At 45.1% G+C, this 24,420-nt stretch overlaps 3 protein-coding genes across 3 annotated transcripts in view; 1 reads left to right on the plus strand and 2 right to left on the minus strand.

The window, feature by feature from the left end:
• Window positions 1–1,907: 1,907 nt before the first annotated feature.
• PRPH2 (peripherin 2) lies at window positions 1,908–11,928 on the minus strand (the record flags this gene model as incomplete). Its single annotated transcript, XM_082048457.1, has 3 exons — window positions 1,908–2,144; window positions 8,360–8,606; window positions 11,348–11,928. 3 exons carry the CDS (start codon window positions 11,926–11,928, stop codon window positions 1,908–1,910), a joined length of 1,065 nt encoding a protein of 354 aa, XP_081904583.1.
• Window positions 11,929–21,245: 9,317 nt separating this feature from the next.
• TBCC (tubulin folding cofactor C) lies at window positions 21,246–24,001 on the minus strand. Its single transcript, XM_082050055.1, has one exon. It carries the CDS (start codon window positions 23,868–23,870, stop codon window positions 22,812–22,814), a length of 1,059 nt encoding a protein of 352 aa, XP_081906181.1. The 5' UTR covers window positions 23,871–24,001; the 3' UTR covers window positions 21,246–22,811.
• The window catches only part of BICRAL (BICRA like chromatin remodeling complex associated protein), a 48,064-nt gene continuing 47,644 nt past the window's right edge, over window positions 24,001–24,420 (plus strand). Inside the window, exon 1 of the mRNA XM_082050049.1 lies at window positions 24,001–24,046. The gene's annotated coding sequence lies outside the window, so the exon portion shown is untranslated. The remainder of the gene's footprint in view (window positions 24,047–24,420) is intronic.

Here is a 24,420-nt window from a genome sequence, read left to right on the forward strand (position 1 = left end):
TGGCAAGTTGGCTTTTACAGTAGTTGCCCTTGCTCTAGTCAGTCTTACGCACGAGAGAACAGAGTTAACTTTTTAATTCGTTATTGTAACTAAAGGTAAAAGCTTTGGCCAGCTTTGAAAAAGTGAAAGGATGCCACAAATACCTGTCAAAATCCAGCCTTGCGTTCAGATGGCCTGAAACAGCCTGGCCACCAAGATGTAGACTACAGCTTGTGGTACGGACATGTCCCTACCTGTCCCGCTACAAACTGGTCTGTCCATCCTAGAAGGAGTTGCTTATTCGTTTGCACAAGAGCCAGAGGAGCTGAGTGCTGCTGGGGCAAGCGCACAAGTGATTAAGAATGAAAAACAATGGGCTGTGCAATGATTAGGCAGCTGCAAACATGGCTTCGTTGGAAGACCGACCACCAGCCGGGTGGAAGGGACCTGCTGAGAAGACTCTCCCAGCTACATTGTGGAGAAGCAGAGGTTTTGCACAGCTGAGTTAAAAATCAACATGGTGCCTGACTCATAGCTGAGAGGCTGAGACGTCTGCAATAGTTTGTGCAGGGGCTTTGGGGCTCACTCCCTCTGGTTTCTTTCCCTTTAGCTGAATTTATCTGGCAGCTGCAGATAAACTCACGATGATGCTCTGTTCCCTTACAAGAGGCCACGCACCACAGCAAACCCTTTCCGTGTCTTTTCTCAACTTAGTGTCTTGGAACAGAGTCCTCCAGCTATGAGAGTATGTGTGGAGAGATGCAGCATATGCAAAAGGTGCCTTCCCTTTGACTTTACAGGTATAATGAAGGGTATCCTATCATTGAGGAAGAAAAGTGAAAGCTGCAAAAATTTGCACCCTGGGGACTGATTTAAACTTACTTTCCCCTGGCCTCAAATTTGAGGCTTGAAGTACTTGTGGATGAATGGTACCCATTTCCTGGTACCCTGGAAAACATTTAAAGTGTTAGTTCGAAGTAGCCTTGTTTGTTTGTTTGTTTGTTTTTTCCTTGTTTTAAAAATAGTTGGGCTTGAACATTCTGGAGCAAGCTATGAGATTACAGACTTTTAAAAATGTCCAGAATAACCAAAACTGGCACATGCTCATAGCATTGATTCCATCCGCTACAAGAGGACTCTTCTAAGCTTCTGCTTGTTTCAATACAAGGTGAAGCATAAGTCTACAATACACTCACTCAGGATAAAGTGGCTGAAAAAAAAACACCCTGAGAAACAAAACCCATAAATCTCACCTTAGTGTTGTTTTCATGATACTTGTGTTGTTTCATTAAATTACATTTTTTGCTTAGTACATAAATTCTCACAAGTTTGTGGTTTGTTCTATGTACATCTTAAGAATACAGCAGAAAATACCATTGCTTAGCACATTAACAAAAATTACATTATATGAGAGGTTTGTCACCGTACCTGTATACTAAATTATATACAATTCAGGGAATCCTTCATCCTTTGACTTCCAGCATGTTACTCACCAGAAAATCGATCTGTTTGCCTTTAAAAGTTGAAGTACTCAAAGTATGAGGTTAAAACCACTTGAGCAAAAAATACTAACTTTTCAAATTCCACTTTTGATTTCAAAATAAGATGGAATGGATCACTGTGTGGTGCCAGAAGGTTGGGGGTTGTTTTGTTTTGTTTTTTAAACTAACTGTCCCTGATAGGGGAACATGTGAATATTGCAAGTCCTAGGGAGGTTGTTTCCCCCAGAAGTTATGAGTATGGTGTGCTCACATTGTGGATAAATGTATTGTCCCAAGGTGCACTACGTTGTTTACTCCCCTATATAAAAAAAAGCATGGTAGAAATGTGTATTCTGATGGTTGATACATAGCTTTTTAAAACATAGATATTCATAATTCTCAGGGGTATTAGTCCTCTTTGATAAAAAGTCCACATCAATTAGAAGCTCAACTGACCGTTGTGATGGCTGGTGTCTTCCCACCTTCCTCTCCTTCGGCCCCTTCAGCGCCTGATTCCACCTGGTTGAACTTACCAATCTTTTTCAAACTCTCCAGCGCGGACTTCAAAGTGTCCTTCAGGTTGTTCTCCAGGATCCAGCCTTCACTTTCACACTCGGGGTCTTCAGGATTTGCAATGCTTTCCAGAGAGGTGTGCAGAAGACGCAAGCCAACCATCACGGACATCTGCACCATGCAACGGAAAAGACAGAGAGCGTCAGGCAAACCTTTATGCCCTTGTTTGCATCTTCGCCATCCTCTGCTATCAGCAGCATGGGCTGGTGGCTTGGGTAAAATGCCAAAGGCACCAAAAAGCTTATACAGCTTGAGGGCTGCGGGAATCCTGCAGCAAGTGTAGATCCTGAGCAGCCTTCCCCTTTGGATGGCCAAGAGGGGTGGGGAGGAACTGGCAGGAGGAAAATGGCCCCTCACAAGCTGGAAAGGAGAGGGTGGAGATCTGAAATCAATGAGTGGCATGGGAGGTGGGAGTGACAGCTGATAAGCCAGGAGCAGATGCATCAATTTATGAAGGAAGCAAGTGCCAGCCGCTGTGAAACTGCAGCTTTGTGTGGCCATGTGCACAAAGGTCTTTCCACATACCCTGTCACAGGGTAGGTGCCTCCTGACAGATTTTAATGAAGCTTCTGTCTCTGTGCAGTAGATGTACGTAAAGCTGTTCGTATCTGCAACAACCTCCTCTGCCACCATCCACTTAATTTTAACTCTAAATATATTTACTTCACATTGACCGTAATATGTTTATGAAGTATCTTAATCTGATAAAGGATATATTAATGAATCAGCATCTGTGCAGAACAGAACAGCATTAGGATTTGAACCATCAGCTCATCTACTTGAAATTCTGGTTTTGCTTTTATATAGGTATGTGCAAATAAGAAAACCAAGGCAGTAGGTGATCAGCATCTCTCACTGCTTCAGTATTAAATGAATTTTTATTTCTGATACAATATTTACCAGTCCCAGCAGCCCTGACTGAGCCTCTTTCTACTGTACTATGCTGTTGTAACACCCCTGACACTGGCAACGCCCCAAACCTGCCTCCAGAGAAAAAGAATGCTTTTAGCTGGTCTCCTGCCTTCTGACACCACTCAGAACAATCTGACTTCCACCGCTGTGGTGCTCATGAAGAAAACTGTTTGACTGTGAAATAGAGAGAAAAAGAAAAGGCAGAGCCCAGAAGAGCCAGCTTGATGAGATGATAGAGCAGGCGGTCAGGATAGGGAAGCAAAAGACTAATTTAGTGCTAGGTAAAGCTAGGATTGAGGCCACTTATTGTTGTTAACGACCTCATAGGATTTGTTCTGTAAGGGAAGGTATGATGCCTTTGTTATGCTACCCAAATTCCCAAGGAAACGATGACCTCTGGTCTTCCCTAACAGTTAAAGAGGTCAGCATCCCTGTGTGTTGCTGGTGGTACAGCTGAGGCCCATAGAGAGCTGCCCTGGACCTGCAAGGTGCTGCTCTCTCTTGAGGCTTTTGAAATAGAGATGGAGGAAGCTTGTGAACTGTCATGCAGGATTATGGCATTGGGTAGCTGGACAGATTTGAAGTTGGGACTCAGCCACATAGCGTGGTCAATTGCAAAAATTCACATCTGGCTTTTGGACTCATGGGACTGCTTAAGCATGTGCTTCTGTGGACCATTCCTTAGGCTATCTACCCTGGTCATCCTGCTTGTGGATGATCAGTGTCTCCAAAAGCATGAAAGACTTAAGGGTAACCATTGGTTGCCCTCAACATTTTCAGATGTTTATGTTTCTCTGCTTTCACTCAATACCAGAAAGGGAAAAACATCGGTCAGAAAAACAAGCTTCATCAAATATTTCCATACCCAGCGGCAAATTTTCATCCCGTTTGACATAGGAATGCATGACTTTCAACACTTTGGTCCTCAAAGAAGGTTCTAATGGCCCTGAATCTGGAAATAGTCTCACATTGTTGTGAATCTACTCAATACTATGATGACTTAAATCAGTTGAAACACTATTCTATAAAGGTCACAAGAAGTCACAAATCACATCACACTAGTCTTGGGATGTAAAGCCTTTGACATCTTTCTTTGACATCCAAGCCCCAGATTCACTGCTTTCAGTCATGGGACTAATATCTTTCATATTAATGCCTGTTGCAAGTAAAGATTAACAGGACTGAGCGCAGAAGATGGCTTCCACATTGCTCTCTACTTGTGCTACCTCACTGTGTGTCAGCAGGAGCTTTTTTTTCTGGCTAACTTACTAAGTCCCACTGTTTGACAGCAAAATTAGCTGCACTTACAGTCTTTCTGTATGTCTCTAAGTCACTAAATATGGTTGTACTTTCAAAAAGGAAGGTGCTTGTGTTGAAGGAAGCAGCTGACCTGCCTTTGGGTGAGATTCTGTGACATTTTATCTCAGTTTAAGACTTCATTTTCTTAAAAATCTTACTCAGAAAGATTTTGGGTGCCTGGGATTTCCTGAGATTTCCCAAGATTTCCTAAAAGCAGTGCAAAATGTTTGGGTACTTGTCATCTCTGCTGACCCGAGCCTGCTTTCTCTGCTGGGCGGGAAGAGAGTCCAGTGAGATGGAGACATCTATCTGGCAAATTAGTTTGTCCCTTATATGATAGCACAGGGCCTTGGACCACCAATTTTGCTGAAGTACTGGGAAGGAACGCTACCCACCAGGGAAGGAACAAGCCCATGCACCCCTATATGCTGGGGGTGACTGGCTGTAAGCAGCTTGGAGATAAAGGGCCTTGGAGTCCTCATGGACACCAAGTTGAATGTGAAACAATGATGTGCACTTGCAGCAAAGAAGATGCATGACATCCTGGGCTGCATTGGACAAAGTATTGCCAGCAGGTTGACCCTCCCCATTTGCCTTCCCCTCTACTCTGCACTGGTAGGGCCACAGCTGTGTCCAGTTCTGGGCTCTTTGGTACAAGAGACATGTGGGCATACTGGAGGAAGTCCAACAAAGGACCACTGAGATGATGAAAGGACTGGAGCACCTCTCCTGTGTGAAGAGGCTGAGAGAGCTGGGAACGTTCAGCCTGGAGAAGGCTCAAGGGGGAATCTCATAAATATTTACAAATTCCTGAAAGGAGGGTGCAAAGAAGATGGAGCCAGCGGTGTCCAGTGTCAGGACAAGAGGCCAGGGGCACAAACTGAAATGCAGGAGCTTCTGTTTGAATGTCAGGAAACACTTTTTCAGTCAGGGTGACTGAGCACTGGCACAGGTTGTCCACAGAAGTATTGGAGTCTCCCTCCTTGGAGATATTCAAAAGCTGTCTAGACATTGGAGCTGGCCTGGTTTGACCAGGCAGTTGTGTACAAGATGACCTCCAGAGTCCCTTCCAACCTCAACCAGTCCTCAACTCTGAGTTATAGCCCTGTGCTTAATCACAATCCAGCAGAAAAGGCCTGGACATCAGGGTCCCAATGCTAGTGTGGCCTCACTGAGTGATGATGTCCCCTGGCAAATGGACAATCTGTCATGAAAATGTCATTTGACAGCAACTTTAAAGTGGCAGGAGGAACAATGCTGCAGTGCTTCTCCAGGCCTGGGTATGGGCCAGTGGAGCTGGTGCATCCCCCTGCACCACAGCATGCTCAGCCCATCGATGTGTGCCAGCAGAGCAAACTGTGTCCTTCTGGAGGGTTCCCGCTGCCTGTGGGGTCCTTTTGGAGATCATTATGAGTTCATTCCTAGTTTTCAATGCATCAGAGAGTTTATTCTCCAGTGCACAATGTGCAATGCACCTCCTGCTCATGTCTTATCACTCTCCTGGGTTCCCATCTCTTGGAGCTCAGTGCTGGGCTCCGTCTGTGGCACCACATGTGGCATGAATCTCGGGGTTATGATCATTGCAGTAGCCGTGACCTATTGAGAGCCACCTGTTCATACAGGTGAAGTTCCTGGAGCATCTCAGGAACTGGCTGCTCCTCTCCCTCCCTTTTGAAATGCTCTATTCAGGGCACCCTCGAACCCCCCAGTTCCTCTTTGCTGGCTGAGGCAGGTCAAGAAGACAACCAGGCTTGCTCTGCTTGACCTTCTGCAGCAAAGCCCATCTGTTTGCCAGGGTTTAGCCTGAGGCGGCTTAGCTAGAGCAGGGTGTGATCTTTTTTTGTCACACTCATGACCGCTTGTCACTCATGGGAAGCCTACAGCTTTTGCTAGTAAAAGCAGCATGTGGATAATAATATATTTCCAGAATATATGATGTGCTACTTTTTCTTCAGATAGAAGTTTTGATACTTCAAAATAGGTTCATTCTTCCTTGCACCTAATATAGAAACGTTAAACCTAAATGACCTACCCTGAGGTGCCTACACCCATTTGGCACGTTATATTTTTCTACAGCTCAAAGCTGCGATTAGTGTTTCCCTCCGTGCTCTGTCCCCCTCCCCACACCTCAATACCACCAACCCAGCTGGAAGAGTCCTCCAGCAGCCCCCAGAAGGGCTTTGCTGGGGAGGTGCTGTGGCCTTGCTGCTGGGTTGAGTTCACACCGTCTCCAGGTGCAAAGCAAACCAGGGCGCTCCTTTGTTTTTGCACTTTTCTGTAACTCCTCAGCAAGCCGGTCCAAGGGAAAATGAGCAGTCGCACCCTGGTCAGGCTGATGTCTTACCTTGGCCAGGAGTTGGGACCTCTGCTGCACTCCTCCTCGGTATAAAACTGTTTCCTACCCTGACTGCAATTTAAAGAAAGTGATTATATTTCAAGGGGGACTAAATTAATGTCTGTCTCCTGCTTTAAAAGCAAAAGGAGTTTAAGACCCAGATTTGGACTCTCTATGGTAGAATGTCAGGCAAGTAGGGGGGATAATTAATATAACCCATAATTACGATATTTCTTTAAATTTTTGCCCCAAGAGCCCTCTGATTGCCTGAAAGAAATCTCACCTTATATTTTAAAAAAGACAAAGGAAAAAGAGAGGATCGTATTTCTCATTATGGCACAGGTTGAAAAAAATATTGGGGTGTATTTGAAGAGTTAGAAATAAAATACTGCATTTTTATCACTGCTAACATATCACTGTCCTACAAGTCAGCAGAGGTATGTTACAGGTTCCAAGTAATGATAGCTGGCATTAGTATTTCTGTGCATTTTCCCCCTGAGTTTTTGAATTTCTTTCTGATTTTCATATACAGCTGAAATTCCCCTCTCTTGAAGAACTCTTCACTTGAAGCTGGGCTGAGGCATGAGCTTCTCTTTTCTTACCAGAATAACAGTATACAAGGAGGTAGTAAATTTCTCAGCCATGTGGAGTAGTTATTTTTAAAATAAAACAACATGAAGTTCCTTTATGATAGTTTCCACCCCTCTCATTTCACAGATTACTTGGATAGGTACTTATTTTCCAAAAATCATCTTCATTCCTGGAACGGTGTAGCCCAGTGCGTGTATAGAAATCTAATGCACCTTTTTAAAAAACTTTTGTGCATCTGAATTTTTAGAAAGCTGGCTGAAATCATTCCAAAGAGGCAGTGCCATTCACAGCAGCCGTTTCAAGGGTTAGAAAGGGTTTTCGGCATGTTGTGTTGCACCCTCCCCATTTACCGTCCTCCCCAGCCCGCGCCTCCATGTGCCGGCCCTCGTGCCGCTGCCAGCCCACGCTCCCTGGCTATTAGTATTGATCAAACACCCTGACCAGAAAATGGGCCATCTCCCAGAGGCAGGAGGACATGTTTTCCTTGCACTGGGTGAACAGTATTTTAGCAGCAAAGCTGCACTTTGGGATATGGTGCCCATAAACATCTACACTGGGCAGTATCTGCACCTGTTTGTATACACGGGGTGGTTTTGGGAAGCAGAATAAAATAAAATTAATCCATCTGCTTCACCTAAGCCACTTCTTGTGACCAAAACCACTGATGGAGCTGATGAAGGACCTTAAACCAAATGCTGCCCTGAAGCTGGACACTGCAAATGGCTCTACGTCTTATTTTCATCAGCTCATCAACCCCCTAATTGCACTTTTTGTCCCACAAATTACTGCCATCTCTTTCTCACGTGCTGCCTTGCATACTTTTCATTCCCCACTAATGGTGACACAGGTAAAATTAATGTATCTAGACAGATGAGCCCTCCCACGCTCTTCCCTGCTCAGCACCCTGCAGTGGGCACAAAGTTGTCCTTTTGTCCCTCTTGCTGTGGGGATACTTGAGGCTGTGGCAGGACTACTCTGAAGGGGATGTCTGCAATGTAACCCCCAGCCCACACTTCACAGCTGTGTGTCCAGCCTGGGACCTTTCAGGCCTTACGCAGGCGTTCACTATTAGATGTTTTCTCAGCCAAAGAACCACAGCCGGTGATTTATTTTCAATAGCTCTGCTATTCAACTCAGAAGTACGTGCTGCAAACGCTCTGCCTCTCCAGAGCTGGTAGGAGAGGGTTACCTCGAAAAGCCAGACGAGGAGGACGACGGCGCCCATGGAGCTCATCATGCTGCTGTAGTAGTGCAGGAGGGCTTCCCGGCAGCCGCGGCGCCAGAGGTTGAGCTCCTCCGTCTGGTAGTCGTAGCTGTAGTGAGCCGAGTTGTTGGTGACCTGGTACTGGATGCAAGGTCTCGGGGAGCTGGGGTTACAGCAGCTGAAGGGGACACCGTCCACCAGGTACCTCCCGTCCACGTTGCTTTTGATCCGACTATGGGGCAAGGGCAGAAGGAAGCATGAAAGACACACACACACAAAGATAAACTGGAGCAAACATGCATGAGAAAGGAAAGCAAAGGCAATGTGGATTTTACACTGTGTCTCCTGGCCATGTCATTGCTCTGCATCTTCTGCTTCTGTAGTGGTGCTTGTCCTGGGTGTTTTTCCTCTCTGAGACCCTTTTCTATGTCAAGGCTATGCTGAGTCTATAATTAACTCTTCATGATGGAAACGCGCCCTCTAGGGTCACTTCTTCAAATAAACTGATTTTTAGGAAAAGTAAATGGCAGAGAAAAATTTCAAGGGGGGGTAGTCAGAAAAGAGTGATCACAGCATGGTTAGGGTGGAAGGGAGATGCTGGAGGTGACCAGAGCTTGAAAAGGACCCACAACAGCCTTAGGACCCGTCGCATCCAGCTAGACCACTGATCCAGCAAACCTAATAGCTTCTCTTGGATGAGAATAGCTCCAGGAAGGGGTTATGCATTTATTCTTGGCTTGTATTGTAGCCAGTATTTAAAACATGAAATGTGTTTCAGCAACAGTGTGTCTAAAATTTTCTCAAATCTTGGCAGGAGCTCCCCAACTATTGTCCATTTGAGACTGTGGTTCCTCTCTATAAACAGCCATTTAACCTAGTGCCTTATGAGATGTTTAGATGAGAGATACTTAGAAGGCAAATAGTTCACTGTCACCACAGAAGACAACCATACTAAGAGAACTGCAACTCTTAACAAATGCCATGTGGCTTAGAATATGATAGAACTGAGAGTCCCAGTGATCTAGAAAGGTAAAAAAACCCCAAACCTGAGAGTGTCTTGTAGCTTTTTATGTAGATATTTTAAAGTTATGTCACAGAGAGGGGATGGAACAGCCTGGTGAAGCAAAACTCCACTTTGCGGTCATGACCTAAATATATCTAAATGCCAAATGCAGTTCAAGTTTTATATCTATACGTAAAGCGTGCTCTGAGTTGGGTCTAATTCCCATTGATGTGTAAATACTTCACCAGTTTCAAAGAGACTGGATTAGGCCTCCCCTCTACAAATAACATAAAAATCACATTGTGGGGGACAGGCTCCCACCTTGCCTGGGATTAATGAGAACTTTTCTTCAAAAGAGCCAGAATAACCCACAAGGAATGTGAGCAGAGATTGTGCACCGCTGCGTAGTTCAGACCTTGAATTCACTCATTAACATCCATTTGTGGATTTTTAATGCCCTATTTCCTGCCTCAGAGATACCAAGAAATTGCTCTGAGTCTCAGTCCCAAAGAAGACATCATTTATTAAGGACAATATAACCTTGTTTTCCTTCTGTGCTTTGCCCTTCCACTGCTGCTGGATTAAGTTACAGCTCTCAAATCTCCACATAATGCTGGCAAGGTGAACTTATTAAGTTTTCAAGTAGTTATTTATACTCATGGGCATACCTTCACCATGCAAATACTTCATTATTAAATAGTGAATGTATTTGTTATAAACCCACAGTGCAATAGCTTAAGCCTGTAACAGTTTTCACTAGGAAGTCCTAGTTCAAAATTGCAAAAACAACCAGACCACCCAACAAGTCAAAACAATAGGCGGAGAGACACACAAGTGAAATACCATTTACACAGTCAGGCAGGGATCCCAAGAGATACACAAGGCTTTTTTCAAAATTACTTCAGACATTTTTAACGTAGGCAATGTATTTAAAAGACAGATTGCTTCCAGTTTACAAGACCTTTTGTGCAACCACAGAGTATGAATGCTAACGAATTAAGTTCCCAAAGAGCTCCGAATAGCAATCTCTTCCCCCAATGCTTATTTTTTTAAAAGGTTGTGGGTATTTATGCTCAATGCTCATTTTTTAATTTCAAAAGTTCATTTCTTCTCATGTTTATTTTTCACTTGCGCTTATTGTGCCTAACCTGATTTTGAGATTACTGCCTCTTTGGGCACTGACATCAGAGTCAAGGTGTTTCTTGCCAACAATCTAACCTGAAGAATATAGAAGAGACTAGTGCTGTTTTATGTGAAGTTTCAAAAAATTAGGCACAAGTTTATATACTGAGTGTATTTTTATAGAGGAGATAACATAAAATGCATTTGGGTAGAAGGGACACTATGTAAAGCTAGGAACATCAACGGGTGTTGACGGTTCAATATTGTCACAGCAGTGAAGCAATCCATTGAGTGAATATAAAAATAAAAGTCTAAATCTTAAGGTTTTAATTTAATTACCAATTTTATTGGTAAAGCGCTATTGTTTCTATTTGTTTCCGTGAGACTGATTAATTGCCAATGTCTTAAGCGGATTTTTAAAAGTGGTATCATCAGTATATATCCAGGGGTGGTTTTTTTTAGGAACATTGAAATCTGCTTTAGGAATAGTGAAGTTCTGATACTTTCCCGTTGATTTGGGGAATAATTATGTGTGGCTCAATGTAATGGGTTTATAAAGAGGTAAAAGACAATAAAAAATATTAAGTGTGTTTACCTCACACAGAGAAAGAGTGAGAATTGTATTTTTGCGCTTTATTTTTTATGTTCTGGATAATGTCAGAGGAATTTGTCAGGGGAGGAAGCAATCTAGCTGATCATTTGAGATGCTTATTAAGCAAGAGTTGAGGGGAAAAAAAAGTTTTATACAAAACCCCCTCCAGTCAATGCCTGTTGGAACGTATATTTCTTTAGTACAATACTGATCAAATAATGTTACTACGTGATACAAATCCCACTAAGTCACTTACTCTTTCACTTCTTTGGAGCTGAAGTCCAGATATCTGTTGCTGATCCACTGAATTTCAAACCAGTCTTTGAAGCCGTTGTTCCCACAGCATTTGAACTCAATTTGGAGCATATCGATGGTCTTCTTCATGAAGCATCTCCCGGGGGTGTCTGTGTCCCGGTAGAACTTCATGCCGTTCTTGAGCCCCTGGGCCAGCGTGCTGTCCAGCGAGCCCCGCATGAGGAAGCAAATCAGCGCGACGAAGAAAAGGAGGATGTTAAACAGGAAACATAGTGCCAGGTAAGGTTTCAGCAAAGGCTTCCACTTGGCAAATTTAGTGGGATCCAGAGAATCGTAACAAATTTTGCCAGCAAAACCATTGAAGGCGCAGGATAATATACCCATCAATATCAAAGAATTGGGCACAAAGTGGCTTTCGGAATTGTCCATCACTTCGCTTCGCTTCCGGAGTTCCACTTTGAGGAACAACCCCATGCTAAAAACAAGGATTCCAGCAAGCACTGAAAACCAGTTCATGAGCCATAGTCCCTGCGCTAGTTTTACCCGTTTCTTCTGATTGAATTTGACTTTCAGAAGTGCCATCTTCGTAATGTGAGATGTTGGAAGATTTCACAGCCTGGACCCCTCTTCTCAGCGTAAGCGACTCGAGGAAGAACCCATTCAAGCGTCGGAAGAGACCCCGAATGGCACGGTGGGAAGCGAGCCACGGCACGGTCCTTCCATCTTGAGCTCCCCCGGTTAGGATTCAAGCAAGTAAAATATTCAAAGATCCCAATTAACAATTTCACATTAGTGAGAATAATGGGCAATTAGCACCTACAACTATTTCTGGTGGTTCCTTCCAAGAGAAGGAGAAACGGTCTCAAGGTTTCAAATGATTTGATCTGGATCTGCAAGACGTCATTCTAATACCTTTAATCATTTGATCCAATTTGGAGAAATGTCTGTCAACAGATGAGTGGAAATAATCCCTCGTTTTACTATTTAGTAGATTTGTGCTTTCTTATGATAGGCGGATGGGCAGAATGCGAAAACCTCGACATAAAAAGATCTTTGTTGCCAAAAGAATATGGATCCTTTGGGGAAAAAGGAAGAGGGTTCAGAGATTAAAAAAGGCTGCTTGAATACAAAAATATACTTGATCCTGATTTATTCATATCTACACCTTTCTAGTCCTTATCCTTCTGTGTTGACCCAAGATGACACTCTGTGGCTTATGTGTTCTGGAAGCAGAGAAGCGTGTAGTTTACAGTGACCTAAAAAACCTAAGCATGTCATTTTCTATTTACTTCCAGGGCTTGTACCATCTCTGGGCCTTGGCAGGAGGGAAGGAGAAAGGAAAAGTTCAGAGAAACTCAATAAATAAACTCCAGCCTGAAATCTAGAGATGCTTTTATTTAAAAAATCGCTGACATGAGCAGCTTACTGGATAATCACTGCGCCGGGGAGGGGAGCAGGGCTGCCCAAGGAGACCCGGGAGCTTACACCGGGAGGAATTTGACCCAGCAGCAAGGGAGGGACTCCCGAGGTCCTCGGGGTCTGACCAGGGACATGCAGCCCAGCTCCACTTCCATGCTGTAGCAGGCAGAAAAGAGGGGTGTGAAACCTCTCCTTCAGTGGTGGCCTCCCTCCCTACACCACACAGCCCCTTCAAGCAAGCATGGATGCTGGGCTTTTGCTCTTTCCAGCACTTTGGGGGTTTTACACACTTGGAAGTATCACCTCCTGCTCTTCCCCTTGCCCCGCAGAGGTTCAGAGCTATTGAGAAAGTCCCGTGCTGGCTCACCATCTGCTATGGCAATGCAAAACTAGTCTCAGGCAACCTCAAGCAACAATGCCAAACTAACCCGCAAGTGTGTGAGGGTGTGGGTGCTAACGCCACAGGTGGGAAAGGAGCAGCCCCAGGAGAAGGATGAGGAGGCTCTGCCCTGACCCAAAACAACCCAATGCAGCCAAACCTGATCCGCTGCTGCCCGGGTGCCCTCGGGCATCCTCTAGCGTCTGCCAGCAGCATGGTGCGTGACCCTGAGGGACCTGCCCAGGAGGAAGGCAAGTGTGAAAAATAATAATGATTAAATATATATATATATATATATTTTTTTTTTTTAAAGCATTTTGCTAGTACGGTGCTGTGGATGCTGCTCTGTTGCTGTTTGAGATCCTGGGATGCCAGAGGTTTCTTCAGCGAGGACAAGGTGCTACTTTTTTCTGCACTACTAGGAGGTTTTTGCCGTGGGTCTTTCCTGGCCTGTCTGTGTGCTATTGCAGTAACCTGGAGAGCAGCTGGTAACTGGGATTTCCCTTAAGCAGGCCTGGTTGTTGCTTTGCAGCTGCCCTGGCAGGGGAAGGGTGAGTGTGTAAGAGGGAAGGAGGAAGGCAATTATCCATCGCACAACTCTCTCTGCTTGCCGTGCAGTGGACAACATTTTGTGCAATAAGACATAGCACTGAAATAACATCTCTCCTGGCTTCTTGGCAAAATATCCCCTAACCATGCAGTGCACATTAGTGCATTTCATTGACTCCTCCAGGGCTCAGATAGGAAACATGAGATAGTTTGGAGGTTGCATTTATCTGACAGCCTGAAGTTAATCCTAGACAAATTAACCTGAAACTAGTTCCTTTCTTGTCAGTGATGACAGAGTGAAACTCCAGTTAAAATTAAAAAGAATTTTCTATCAGGTCTGTGAATCACAGATATATATACGGTGAAATATGTTCTGTAGTGCAATGAATAAGAGAAGAAATACTAAACCCTCCCACAGCAGATGTAAGCCTGGTGCTGCTCTGGGTATGGAGAAGCTTATATTCAGGAGCACAGATGACAGTCTGAATACCTGCTACCTTAATAATTAACATTCCACAATATTTCTGATGGAGCAAAACCATATCACTGTATTTACTAGGGTGTTTCCTGTTAATTCAGGAATAAAAATAGTGAAACAGAACATGCAGCATATACTTCATGGCTCATCAATCCACTCCTCTCCTTAAATAAAGGTAAGAGGAGGGGTCTTAATAAACTACTCCCAAATAGTTGATGTTTTGGGGGAGATGATGAATGATTCGCCTGATGCTCAGGAAGGGACACTCAGGTACTAATTAGACCATCAAGACTTCAGGTAATACCTTTCAAGTAATCATCTGACAGCAATCAGCACAACCAAAACATCCCGGATTTGGAAATTCGTTGTGTTTAGTTAAGTACTTGCAACACTCCCAACGCCAGCTGGGGGCTTTGAGGGGCAAAAACTACTCACTCATCAAGTCAACTCACCATGCGTGAAGTTTTAAAGGAGATTGATGACAGTAAATGATATGATATAGCATATCTGACACTTCTTTTGAAGAAATGAAGTTAACACTTTTAAAACTGGCGAGTTAATGCTTCCCGCTTATGTCAGACACAGAGCGACAAGCCCTGTGCCAGCCCCAGCAAAAACTGCTCAGCTGGGGGCTGTCTCAAACAGAGCATCCCAAAGAAGAGAAAGATTATGGGGAATCACCGAGAAATGTTTTGGGGTGTGGACAGCATGAAAAAGAAAACTGTTTTTGCTTGGCACCTGCTTTTCTTACAAATCTTTATCTTGGCTGGAATTCACCTCTAACTGGGCAGATTTACTATGGCTTGCTACTTCAAATAGAAAAATATGAAACTGATCTGTAGCGGACAAAAGCTGATTGCAGTAAGGATGTTTGAGTTAATAGTGGCCTCAGAGGTTGCATATTAAACTCGAATGTACAATTCACATGCCATTTTGGAGAAAAAAGGATAGAATAAAATTCAAATGACTATTGATCTGCTAGAACTCATCACGAATGTGTTCAAATTCAAAACTTTGTTAAGAAATTATAATTTATCTGGATAACAGTTCAGTATTGATAACTTTCAAAAAAATTATGCTTGCTAACCTAAGTATGAGCCACAAACTTACCAGTTAATGCTAGGATGGAGGGAAAAACTTTTAATGGAGATAATTCAATCTGGTATTCGCTATACAGTCCATTGCCCAGTCCTGGACCAACTGTGCTCCTTCCACCTTCAGGAATATAAGATATAAAAGGGAAATTCCCTTTAGGTATATCCCATGTGCTTAAACTATGGAAATGCTTTTAGTTGGCAAAAAATTTAATTTCCTGGGCAAATTTTTCTGTCACTCTGCTCTGTGACACGAAACAAGTGGCTTTCTTGGGTTCTTTTTTTCTTTGATTTCCTTAGTAGTAGTTAGATTTCATTGCAAAGATGAAGATGTCTGGTTTTACCTATGATAGGAAATTATTGTGTGGTGATAAGAGGGGGTTTTATGCACTGTAGTCTATGGTTTGGCTTGCATTTGTGAGGTGGGTACAGGGACACTACTGAGGAACAATGTGATAAAACGGCTGTACCGCATCATATGATTAACAGGTGGAGAAAAGTCTGATTTATTTATTTTATGTTTTTTTCACCTCCTATGTACACTAGTAATTCAGTAGGCTACTTCTTCTGTGGCATGTGAGGTGCCTGCAGGTCCTGAGGCTGGGAACAGAGACAAGTAGCTAAATTTGCTGCTGGGGCTGTTGTCTGCCCTGGGAAGGGTGATCTGATCCACCAGACCTGTGGCTCCTCAACCACGCTGGGGCATTCTGTGAGGGTTTCAGCCTGGTTTTGCTCTGGGTAGTTCCCAGCATTTCAGCCATCCTTACCCACAATGTGGGTAATGTGTTCAGAAAACAGTTATTCTTTGACCCCCCAGATGCTCGTTATGAGTATTCATATTACTGTAGTGCCTGGGGTGTAGTGTTCACCGCTCAGAGAGTAAGAGTTATAAATCAATGTTCGCACTTGCAGAAAGAGGAAAAAAATATGTTGGGAATTGAAAGCTTTCAAAAGGCTCACGGTAGTTATTACTGCTGGAAAACATCTCAGCACAACAGATGGATCCTCAAGTAAGTCAGATAAATCAGATCACAGTGTGAATGAAAATGTTGACATTCCACAAGTTGCACAATTTTTTTTTCTTGCTATTTTTATCTTTTATTGTATGTGATGAAACTGGCTTTTTAGCACAGTACAGGGTTCGAGCTTTCTTGTGCAAATTTGCTGGCCGCATAGAAAAAAGGCCCCAGTCACAAGAAGTGGAGGGAGCCTGATGGAAAGTAGGAGTTAAGGGGGGCAGAGCTGAGCAGCAAAAGGATGACGCATAAAGGAGGTAAAGAAATGTACTTGTGTGCATACAGTCCTCAAAGCCAACAAGTCTGCCCTCAGATCCCACTCTTAGAGGCTGGAAGAAATCTACTTGGCAAGACAAAAGTAGGATGTGTATGAAGGGAGGATGGAGGACGATTGTATGTGTTCACAGAAACTGCTTCCATTAAAGAATTCCTAAGTATTTTGTAACACCTGAAGCAATTCCAGGTAAAGCCACTGAAATTTGATTCTTGTCTATATGTAGCTATTACTTAAATGGGATGAAACTTAAAAACCCAAACCTCATATTAAAAAAAAATAAAATCCAAGCCCTCAAAAAGATAAACTTTGTATTATAAAGCATAAAAGCATGTAAGAAATCATCTTATGCATGTATTTCTTACTGTTTTTTTCACACAAGTTTTACTAGAACCCACATCAGGTTCTATTGAAATGAAGCAGGGTGGGATAAAGAGGGAACGCAAATGACTTAGTTTTTGTTCCTGGTATCCAGAGAAGCAAGTGCAGAGAGGGAAATGCCTGGACTCCAGCAGGCTCTCAGGACAAGACCTCCAGGTGAGATGGTGGCTTTGGTGGAAGCAGCAGCAAAGCTCTTGTCTGCTTCTCTGGAGGCAAGCTTTGGTCTGTGCTGCCTCTCACAGCCTCAACAAATGCCAACAATCAGAGCCCTCTGCAGTGCTGAAGAACTGCCTCAGTTTTCTTCTATGGGTTCGCTGTTGGGTATTTTTGCATAAACCTGTTTTGTTTAATTCACAGACATGTGAGCTTTAAAAGGTTGAGTTACAGTGCTGTGGTAAGCTAAGGAAGTTTCACTGGCTTTAAAGAGTTTGGTAAAGCTGTCAGCTGAAGGAGGGCTCTCCACCCAGGCTGTCTTTCAAAAACATTTAAAACAAGAGTATACTCGTGTGACTCTCTGAGGAAAATGGTTTCACACCTCCATGTCCCATACTGTTTAGAAACCTCCTACCTTTCTGCCAAGGAGCCCTCTATTCAGGGCCAATTTGCACTTAGTTTTACCGTGTTGAAGTTTCTACTGTCTTCATAGGTGTTCATAACCACGTTCTTGGCAGGAGTTTTTCAGGCCCTTCTGAGGCCTAGTAAAATTAATTTCTTTAGGGTATGTATTAAAGGAGTTCTTTGTGTTATTACCCCAGGTTCCAGTATAAGTTGGGGAATGACCTGTTAGAGAGCAGTGTAGGGAAAAGGGACCTGGGGGTCCTGGGGACAGCAGGATGACCATGAGCCAGCACTGTGCCCTTGTGGCCAGGAAGGCCAATGGCATCCTGGGGTGTGTCAGAAGGGGGGTGGTTAGTAGGTCCAGAGAGGTTCTCCTTCCCCTCTACTCTGCCCTGGTGAGACCACACCTGGAATATTGTGTCCAGTTCTGAGCCCCTCAGTTCCAGGACAGGGAACTGCTGGAGAGAGTCCAGTGCAGGGCAACAAAGATGATGAAGGGAGTGGAGCATCTCCCTTATGAGGAAAGGCTGAGGGAGCTGGGGCTCTTTAGCTTGGAGGAGACTGAGGGGTGACCTCATTAATGTTTACAGATATATAAAGGGTGCGTGTCATGAGGATCGAGCCAGGCTCTTCTCGGTGACAACCAATGATAGGACAAGGGGTAATGGGTTCAAACTAGAACACAAAAGGTTCCACTTAAATTTGAGAAGAAACTTCTTCACAGTGAGGGTGACAGAGCACTGGAACAGGCTGCCCAGGGAGGTTGTGGAGTCTCCTACTCTGGAGACATTCAAAACCCGCCGGGACACCTTCCTGTGTAACCTCATCTGGGTGTTCCTGCTCTGGCAGGGGGATTGGACTAGGTGATCTTTCGAGGTCCCTTCCAAACCCTAACATTCTGTGATTCTGTGATTCTTGTGGCAGTGAAATGCAAACCAGAGCTAAAGTTCTTGAGGAGACTTTGTTTGCTTCGGTGTTGTGTTATGCAGGTGATGTGAATATGGCCAGCGTGTGGGTTAGACCAATGAACTGCTGCAGACAGAGGCAAAGAGGTGCTGGTGGTGCTGGTGGTTCATCTGCCAGTGCTGCTGTGACTGGCAGTGCACTGCCACCTGCGCTGCTGCCTGCATGGCTCAGCAGGCGGCAACCTGTGCTACCTCCTGGTGCTCCCCCTTCATTACTGCCAGGGGAATTACCATCCCTGAACATGCTCATTCATCGAGCTCCCTCACATTGTGTTTCCATCTTGCTACTAGGCAAGGGAGCTTGAAACCAGCTTGTTTTCACAAGCAGGTCTGCCTGCTCCTGCACTCCCTCCACTGCGACTGGGAGTCTGGTTCTACCTGCTGCCCTCTCAGCCATGAACCCAGTTCAGTGCGTAGGCTTGCACAAAGTCTCCTGAACAAAGTACCTCTTCCCCCGTGGGTCCCTGAAGAAAAGGATTTTCGCGAGCTCTCCCTAGCAGGTTAGACACAAAGCAATCCTGGCTCCTGGCCGAGAAGAGGCTGACAGGTATTTTTGTCATGTCGGCCTCGCTTATCACTCTGGAGCATGTGCTGCCCTGCCTTCTCAAGCTGTATCAGCAGGGGGACAAAGCGGCTCGGAACAGGCTGCACTGCAAGCCTCTCCTTGAGCCGGGAGAAGGGAGACCGCCTGGCACATCTCAAAACAGCTGCTGCACGAACTCTGCCCAACCTTCCCTCTGAATATTCCTCAGTTGGAAGGTTCAGGAGAGCAATTCAGGAGCTCGGACACCTGCTGCAGGCAGCTCAGGGCACGTCATGACACACTCCTTACTCTCTTTGAAGGTTTGCTTCAGTGTGATGTATGAGATGATCCACCATTAACTCATCTAGAGGCAAGATAACACAAAATTCCTCACTTGTTGAAACCAGACACTCTCAGTGAACATATTTAATCACTTCCGTACTCAAGATACATTTTTGACCTCTTGAACAAATAGTGCAAGGCTTACCTGCAGACAGGAAGCAATTTTTCTGGTGCCTTGTCAGTTGAGGCAAAAAGTAGAGAAACATGGTGAAGCTACAAATACCACAGACTAGACTTTTCGTCTTCACATGTTTCGTGTTTACTCTGTAAGTAGTTCCAATGAAATAACTTAGACAACTCTACAGTCTAGGCGTGTCAAAGTACCCCAATGTCTTATTTCCAAAACATTAGTTTGAGTATGTGTCAACATCATAAAAATAATTTTCTTCCATCTAAGAAAATAGATGCTAAGCAATTTAGTTTAAAAAAATAGCTGAGAAATTTTAAATCCAGGTTATGTATGTCTAAGTATCCTGTAAAAAAATATATGTTTATATATATATATATATACGCTTACTCCTGCCATGCTTTTATATACTTTTATAAAAATGTCTTGAGTATATAATTCTCAGTACATCCCCGTTATTACTTTCCGCTAGATTTGACTGGAAAAATGGATTCTCAAATGAATAACTGTACTTTTGGGATATCAGCTAATATGTTCTCACTCACATGGCATTTTGCTTTTTTCCCGCCTACAAGTGCTTGCAGAATGTTGGGGGTTACAACACAGGTGAGCAGCACACGATCCGTCCGCACTGGTGGTGTCAGGGAAGTGTTCTGAACACACAGCTGACAGCCTGCTACTGCTTGTACCAATTGTGACTTCCTTTCCCATATATATTTTTGATTAAAAAAATATTACAAATAGTGTTGTTAAAACAACTAGATAGAAAAGCTTAGGTGTTTCTCTTTCTTCCATACCTAAAAAAGTTGCATTTTCTACACTGATAGAGCCTATGAATATGTTAGCAAACCTTTTCTAGTTCACAACTTGTGGTCACATACTACGTTATTTTTAAAAAAACATTCTTCTATTTCCAATTAGTTTTAAAGTTCTTCTAGTATGATCCTACATTAGAAAATCAATATTTAAAAGAGGTGCATGGAAACATGCAATTGTGTGTGTAATATATATGAAGTCACGTATTTAGTATTACGAATCCCATTAAGTAGTTGTCTGAGCAAACTTACTCAGACTTGCTGTTCTCACATGGAATTTTCTTCTCTCACATCACACTTGAGAGTGAGATTCCATTACTTGTTTTGTATTACAGAGGTAATGATAAATCTGTAAGCAAAAGTAATTGTCTGGAACATCTTTAGTGGTATCCTCTAAAGCCATGTTACTGAAAAGTATTACCAAATAGTTTTGGTTTGACAGAAGTATTCTGAGGGGAGAAAAAAAAAGCAGTGGGAACTGGGATGTCAGTAACTGACCTCTGAAAAACATCACTAAAGAACCATTTTCAGCCTGAAATTGAAGTCTAAATTTCCTTGTTTTGACTCATGTTCTGTTTAACCAGGCAATACTGCACACTACAGACCAACAGCTAGTGCAGGAACACACTGACAGGCCAAGGCCAGTTCCAAGTGTTGACAAGCGCACATCTCCAATGCCTGCTGCAGCCCAGTGGAGGTATCTCCATTTCCAGATTCGCCGGAGTCCATCAACACAGTAAGAAAACTTAAAATGTTTATAGCTTTTAGCTGGCAGAACAAAGGCATTACTGTAGTTCTTACAGGCGTAACGATCCCAGGACTAGAAGATGCTAAGGGGATTGATTTGTCACTACCAGGACGTGGGGAAGAAAGACTTGATTTACTATTATGGATGTGTTAAGATACATCAGAGTCTCATCTGATCCCATCCCTTCAACAAAAGATATCAAAAATTATGTACATTAAAGCAAGACTAAAGTTGTTTCCTTTAAATAATTTTATTATGCTGTCAATGCAAAGGAGAATCATTTGTGAAGGGACAACTGAAACAAAACCAAATACATTTGAAATGCAAAATCCAATTCAGTAAAAAAAAGTACACATTAACAGAAGTAAACAAAACTGAAAGTTTAAAAATATATAAAAATTCCATTTTTGAATAAATATGCTAAAAACAACTTAGATAAAAAGTTTATCTGCTCAAAACAAGTCAAGCACTCAAGAGAACTTTCAAGTATTTCTCATAGCAATGATGAGTTTTTGATGGTTTGGCTAGTATTCATCTTCTGTTAGAGGCACATACATGATGGTAGGGCAGCATAAATATTTTGCAGTTTTAAAATATAACTCTAAGCTGATTCTTAGGCAAGATAAACAATTATTTATTGTAAAATGTCACAGGAGTGGTTTTGGAAACCTAAACTTACTATGTATGAATAGTGGTCACTTCACTACTAACAGTGCCTTGTAAAAACATTGCATTCCACAATGCTGCTACCTTTTAAATTTATTTACCAGGAGTGAAGAAATAGGACTTAAGTTACTGTGTACTTTATGCAAGATACTGTGCAGTTTTGGAACTGGAACACAGCACTTCATCTTCCCATTTTACTGACTGCCTCTGTCAATGCTTCACTTATGCAGCAGCAGGGGCCTGTAAATTAAGATCACAGCACCACAAAGCCTAGTTTCTGGTAGGCAAACAAAACAACTAGTAGGACAACCCTTAATATCTCTCCCCTGAAGTTTCAGACTACAGTAGAGCAGGTTACTGAGCTTCTGTAACATTAATCAGAACTTACTGTTTGCCCCCAGAAGTACACTCAAAGCACTCATTTTATTCATCTCAAGTTAAAATTGTTTACAGCAGGAACATCTTTTCACATAGAGTTTTCAGGCTGCGAAGATTTAGTATTTATATACCCTCTACAAGTTTGTTAATTTCAAACGAACATTAATGTACTAGGAGAGCATTAAATGTTTATTAGGTGACTTTTTTTCCTTTAGACTTATGTAACTTGAAATCAAAGCCTAAATAAAGCAAACTTACAGATTTCACTGTCCCCATTACACCACCAAACTCCCCTCCTGTATACTGCATAAGATAGTGTACTGTCATCTGCAACCTAAGAACCACAAAAATGCAAAAAATCTGATTTTTCCATTTCAGTACAGCTTGTACTACTTGCAGCTAATTCAGATTCTGCCTGTGTGAGTGAAAGCAGCACAACAGTTCTAACAGAGGCTCCTGTTTGTTGGTGCTCCTTGCCCCACCTTAATTAGAAAAACTTAGCAATGAGGTACTGCAGTAGTTGGCAAATTCCACAGTGATACATAAAGATTATAGCAGCAACTTGTGTAAGAACAGTAAACTATATTTGACTGGTTATTCTTGAATTAAAGAAAAAAAAAGTCATACATTGTAATTCACAATTTAAATACCGATTGGAATTATTTAATGGCATATTGGCGATGAAGTCCCACTGTTTATGAATCAGTGCTTTTACACCAGGATTTCTTGCTCAGTACTGAGCTGCCTCTGCAGTCAGTCCCAGCAGCTGATTCTTTCCTGCTCAGGGATCAGGCTCCAGTTGGGTGAAGGCCTGTCAGTTGCCAGCCAGTCAAAGTCATCCACCAGGTTCCAGTTGTTTCTGCTTCTGTCCAGCCCAGAAGACTCAAAATCCCTCTCGATACCCGGGTAGCTCCAGGCGTAGGGGGCAAAGGAGACCTTAGTGCAGTCCTCGATCACGGCCCGGCTGGTCACCTGCACATAGAAGCGGCTGTCGCAGGAGCGATGGGTGCGCAGCTGCTGGCAAGCCAGCACCAGGACACAGTCACTGCAGCCATCCACCATCACGGAGGTGGAAACGGGCCCGCAGAGCACGGTGCAGCCCCGGCAGTCCCGCACCCGCACGGTGTTGGCGTTGCCGCGGAGCCGCACCCGGCAGCCGCGCAGCTGGGAGAGCAGCACGTCGCGCTGCAGCAGCTCCGCGGGGCCGAGCTCCAGCTCCTGGTTCTCGGCGCCGCTGAACCCGCACAGCGGCGGCCCGCCCGGCTCCCCCTCGGCAGTGCCGGGGCAGGGCGCCGGCTCGGCGGCCGCGGGCCGGGCGGGCTCGGCGGGGCGCGGCTCGCTGCCCGGCGCCGCTTCTTTCTTGAGGGCCCGGAAGGCGAATTTCTTCTTGGGCTGCAGCTGCTGGCGCCGGGCCGCCAGGTCCCCCTGCAGTCGCGCCACGGCCTCCTGGCCCTGCCGCAGCTCGTAGGGCGCCAGGAACCGCACGCTCTCGGTCAGCATCTTCTGCAGCCCCTGCAGGCGGGCGGCCGCCTCCTCCAGCGGCCCCGCCGCCAGCAGCGCCTCCACGGCCTCCCGCTCCCGGGAGAAGGCGGCGACGAAGAACTCGCTCTGCTCCTCCTTCACCACCTGCGCCTCCTTCTTCTGCCGCTGCCGCTCCACGCCCTGCTGCCGCTCCGCTTCCCGCCGCTGCAGTCGCTCCGGCAGCACCACGGCGGCGGCGGCCGCCGGCTCAGGCCGCAGGGGAGCCACGAAGGCAGCCGCCGCCCGCAGCTCCTCGGCGGGGACAGCCGCCGCCTCACCCGCCGCCTCCATCTTGCCTCCTCACCTCTCCTCCGGCCACTAAGCGGCCCGCCGATTGGCTGCCGGCAGCCCCGTTGCGTCGTCGCCGCCGATTGGCGGGCCGCGGGGCTCGCGGCGGGAGGAGAGGAGGGCCAGAGGGTGGGGTCTGCGGTGGTTTTAAAGGAGCCGGCGCCTCTCTGCGGGATGGGGTGAGTGCTGGCGGCAGGTGCCGCTCCGCGGGGCGCGTTATCCCGCTTCCCAAATTAGCAGCCGGGCTATAAATAACCCCCTGCCCTCCCCGCCCTCCCCCCGCTGCGCGCGCGCGCGGAAGTGCCCGTTTCCTTCTCTCCTCCCGCCACCTCTTCCCCTTCCCCCACTTCCCCTCGCAGCCGCGCCCGAGCCGGGCAGCGCGGCGGCCCTTGGTGCAGGGCGGCTGCCGGTGCTCCCCGCCCGCCGCCCTTCCGGGGGGCGGCAGAGGCGGAGCGGGGCCAGGGGCAGCTCCGCCGGGGGACTCGGTGGCCCCGTCGCGGCGGGGAGGCCGGCCGACGGCCTCGGACGCGCTGGCTGCCGCAGGCGGCGGGAG

The sequence above is a fragment of the Streptopelia decaocto genome, assembly GCF_964273445.1.
Source record: "Streptopelia decaocto genome assembly, chromosome: 3".
NCBI lineage: Eukaryota > Metazoa > Chordata > Aves > Columbiformes > Columbidae > Streptopelia > Streptopelia decaocto.

Excerpts from the sequence above, each read along its gene's own strand:
- TBCC (XM_082050055.1), bottom strand. The coding sequence starts at position 23,870 with ATGGAGGCGGCGGGTGAGGCGGCGGCTGTCCCCGCCGAGGAGCTGCGG.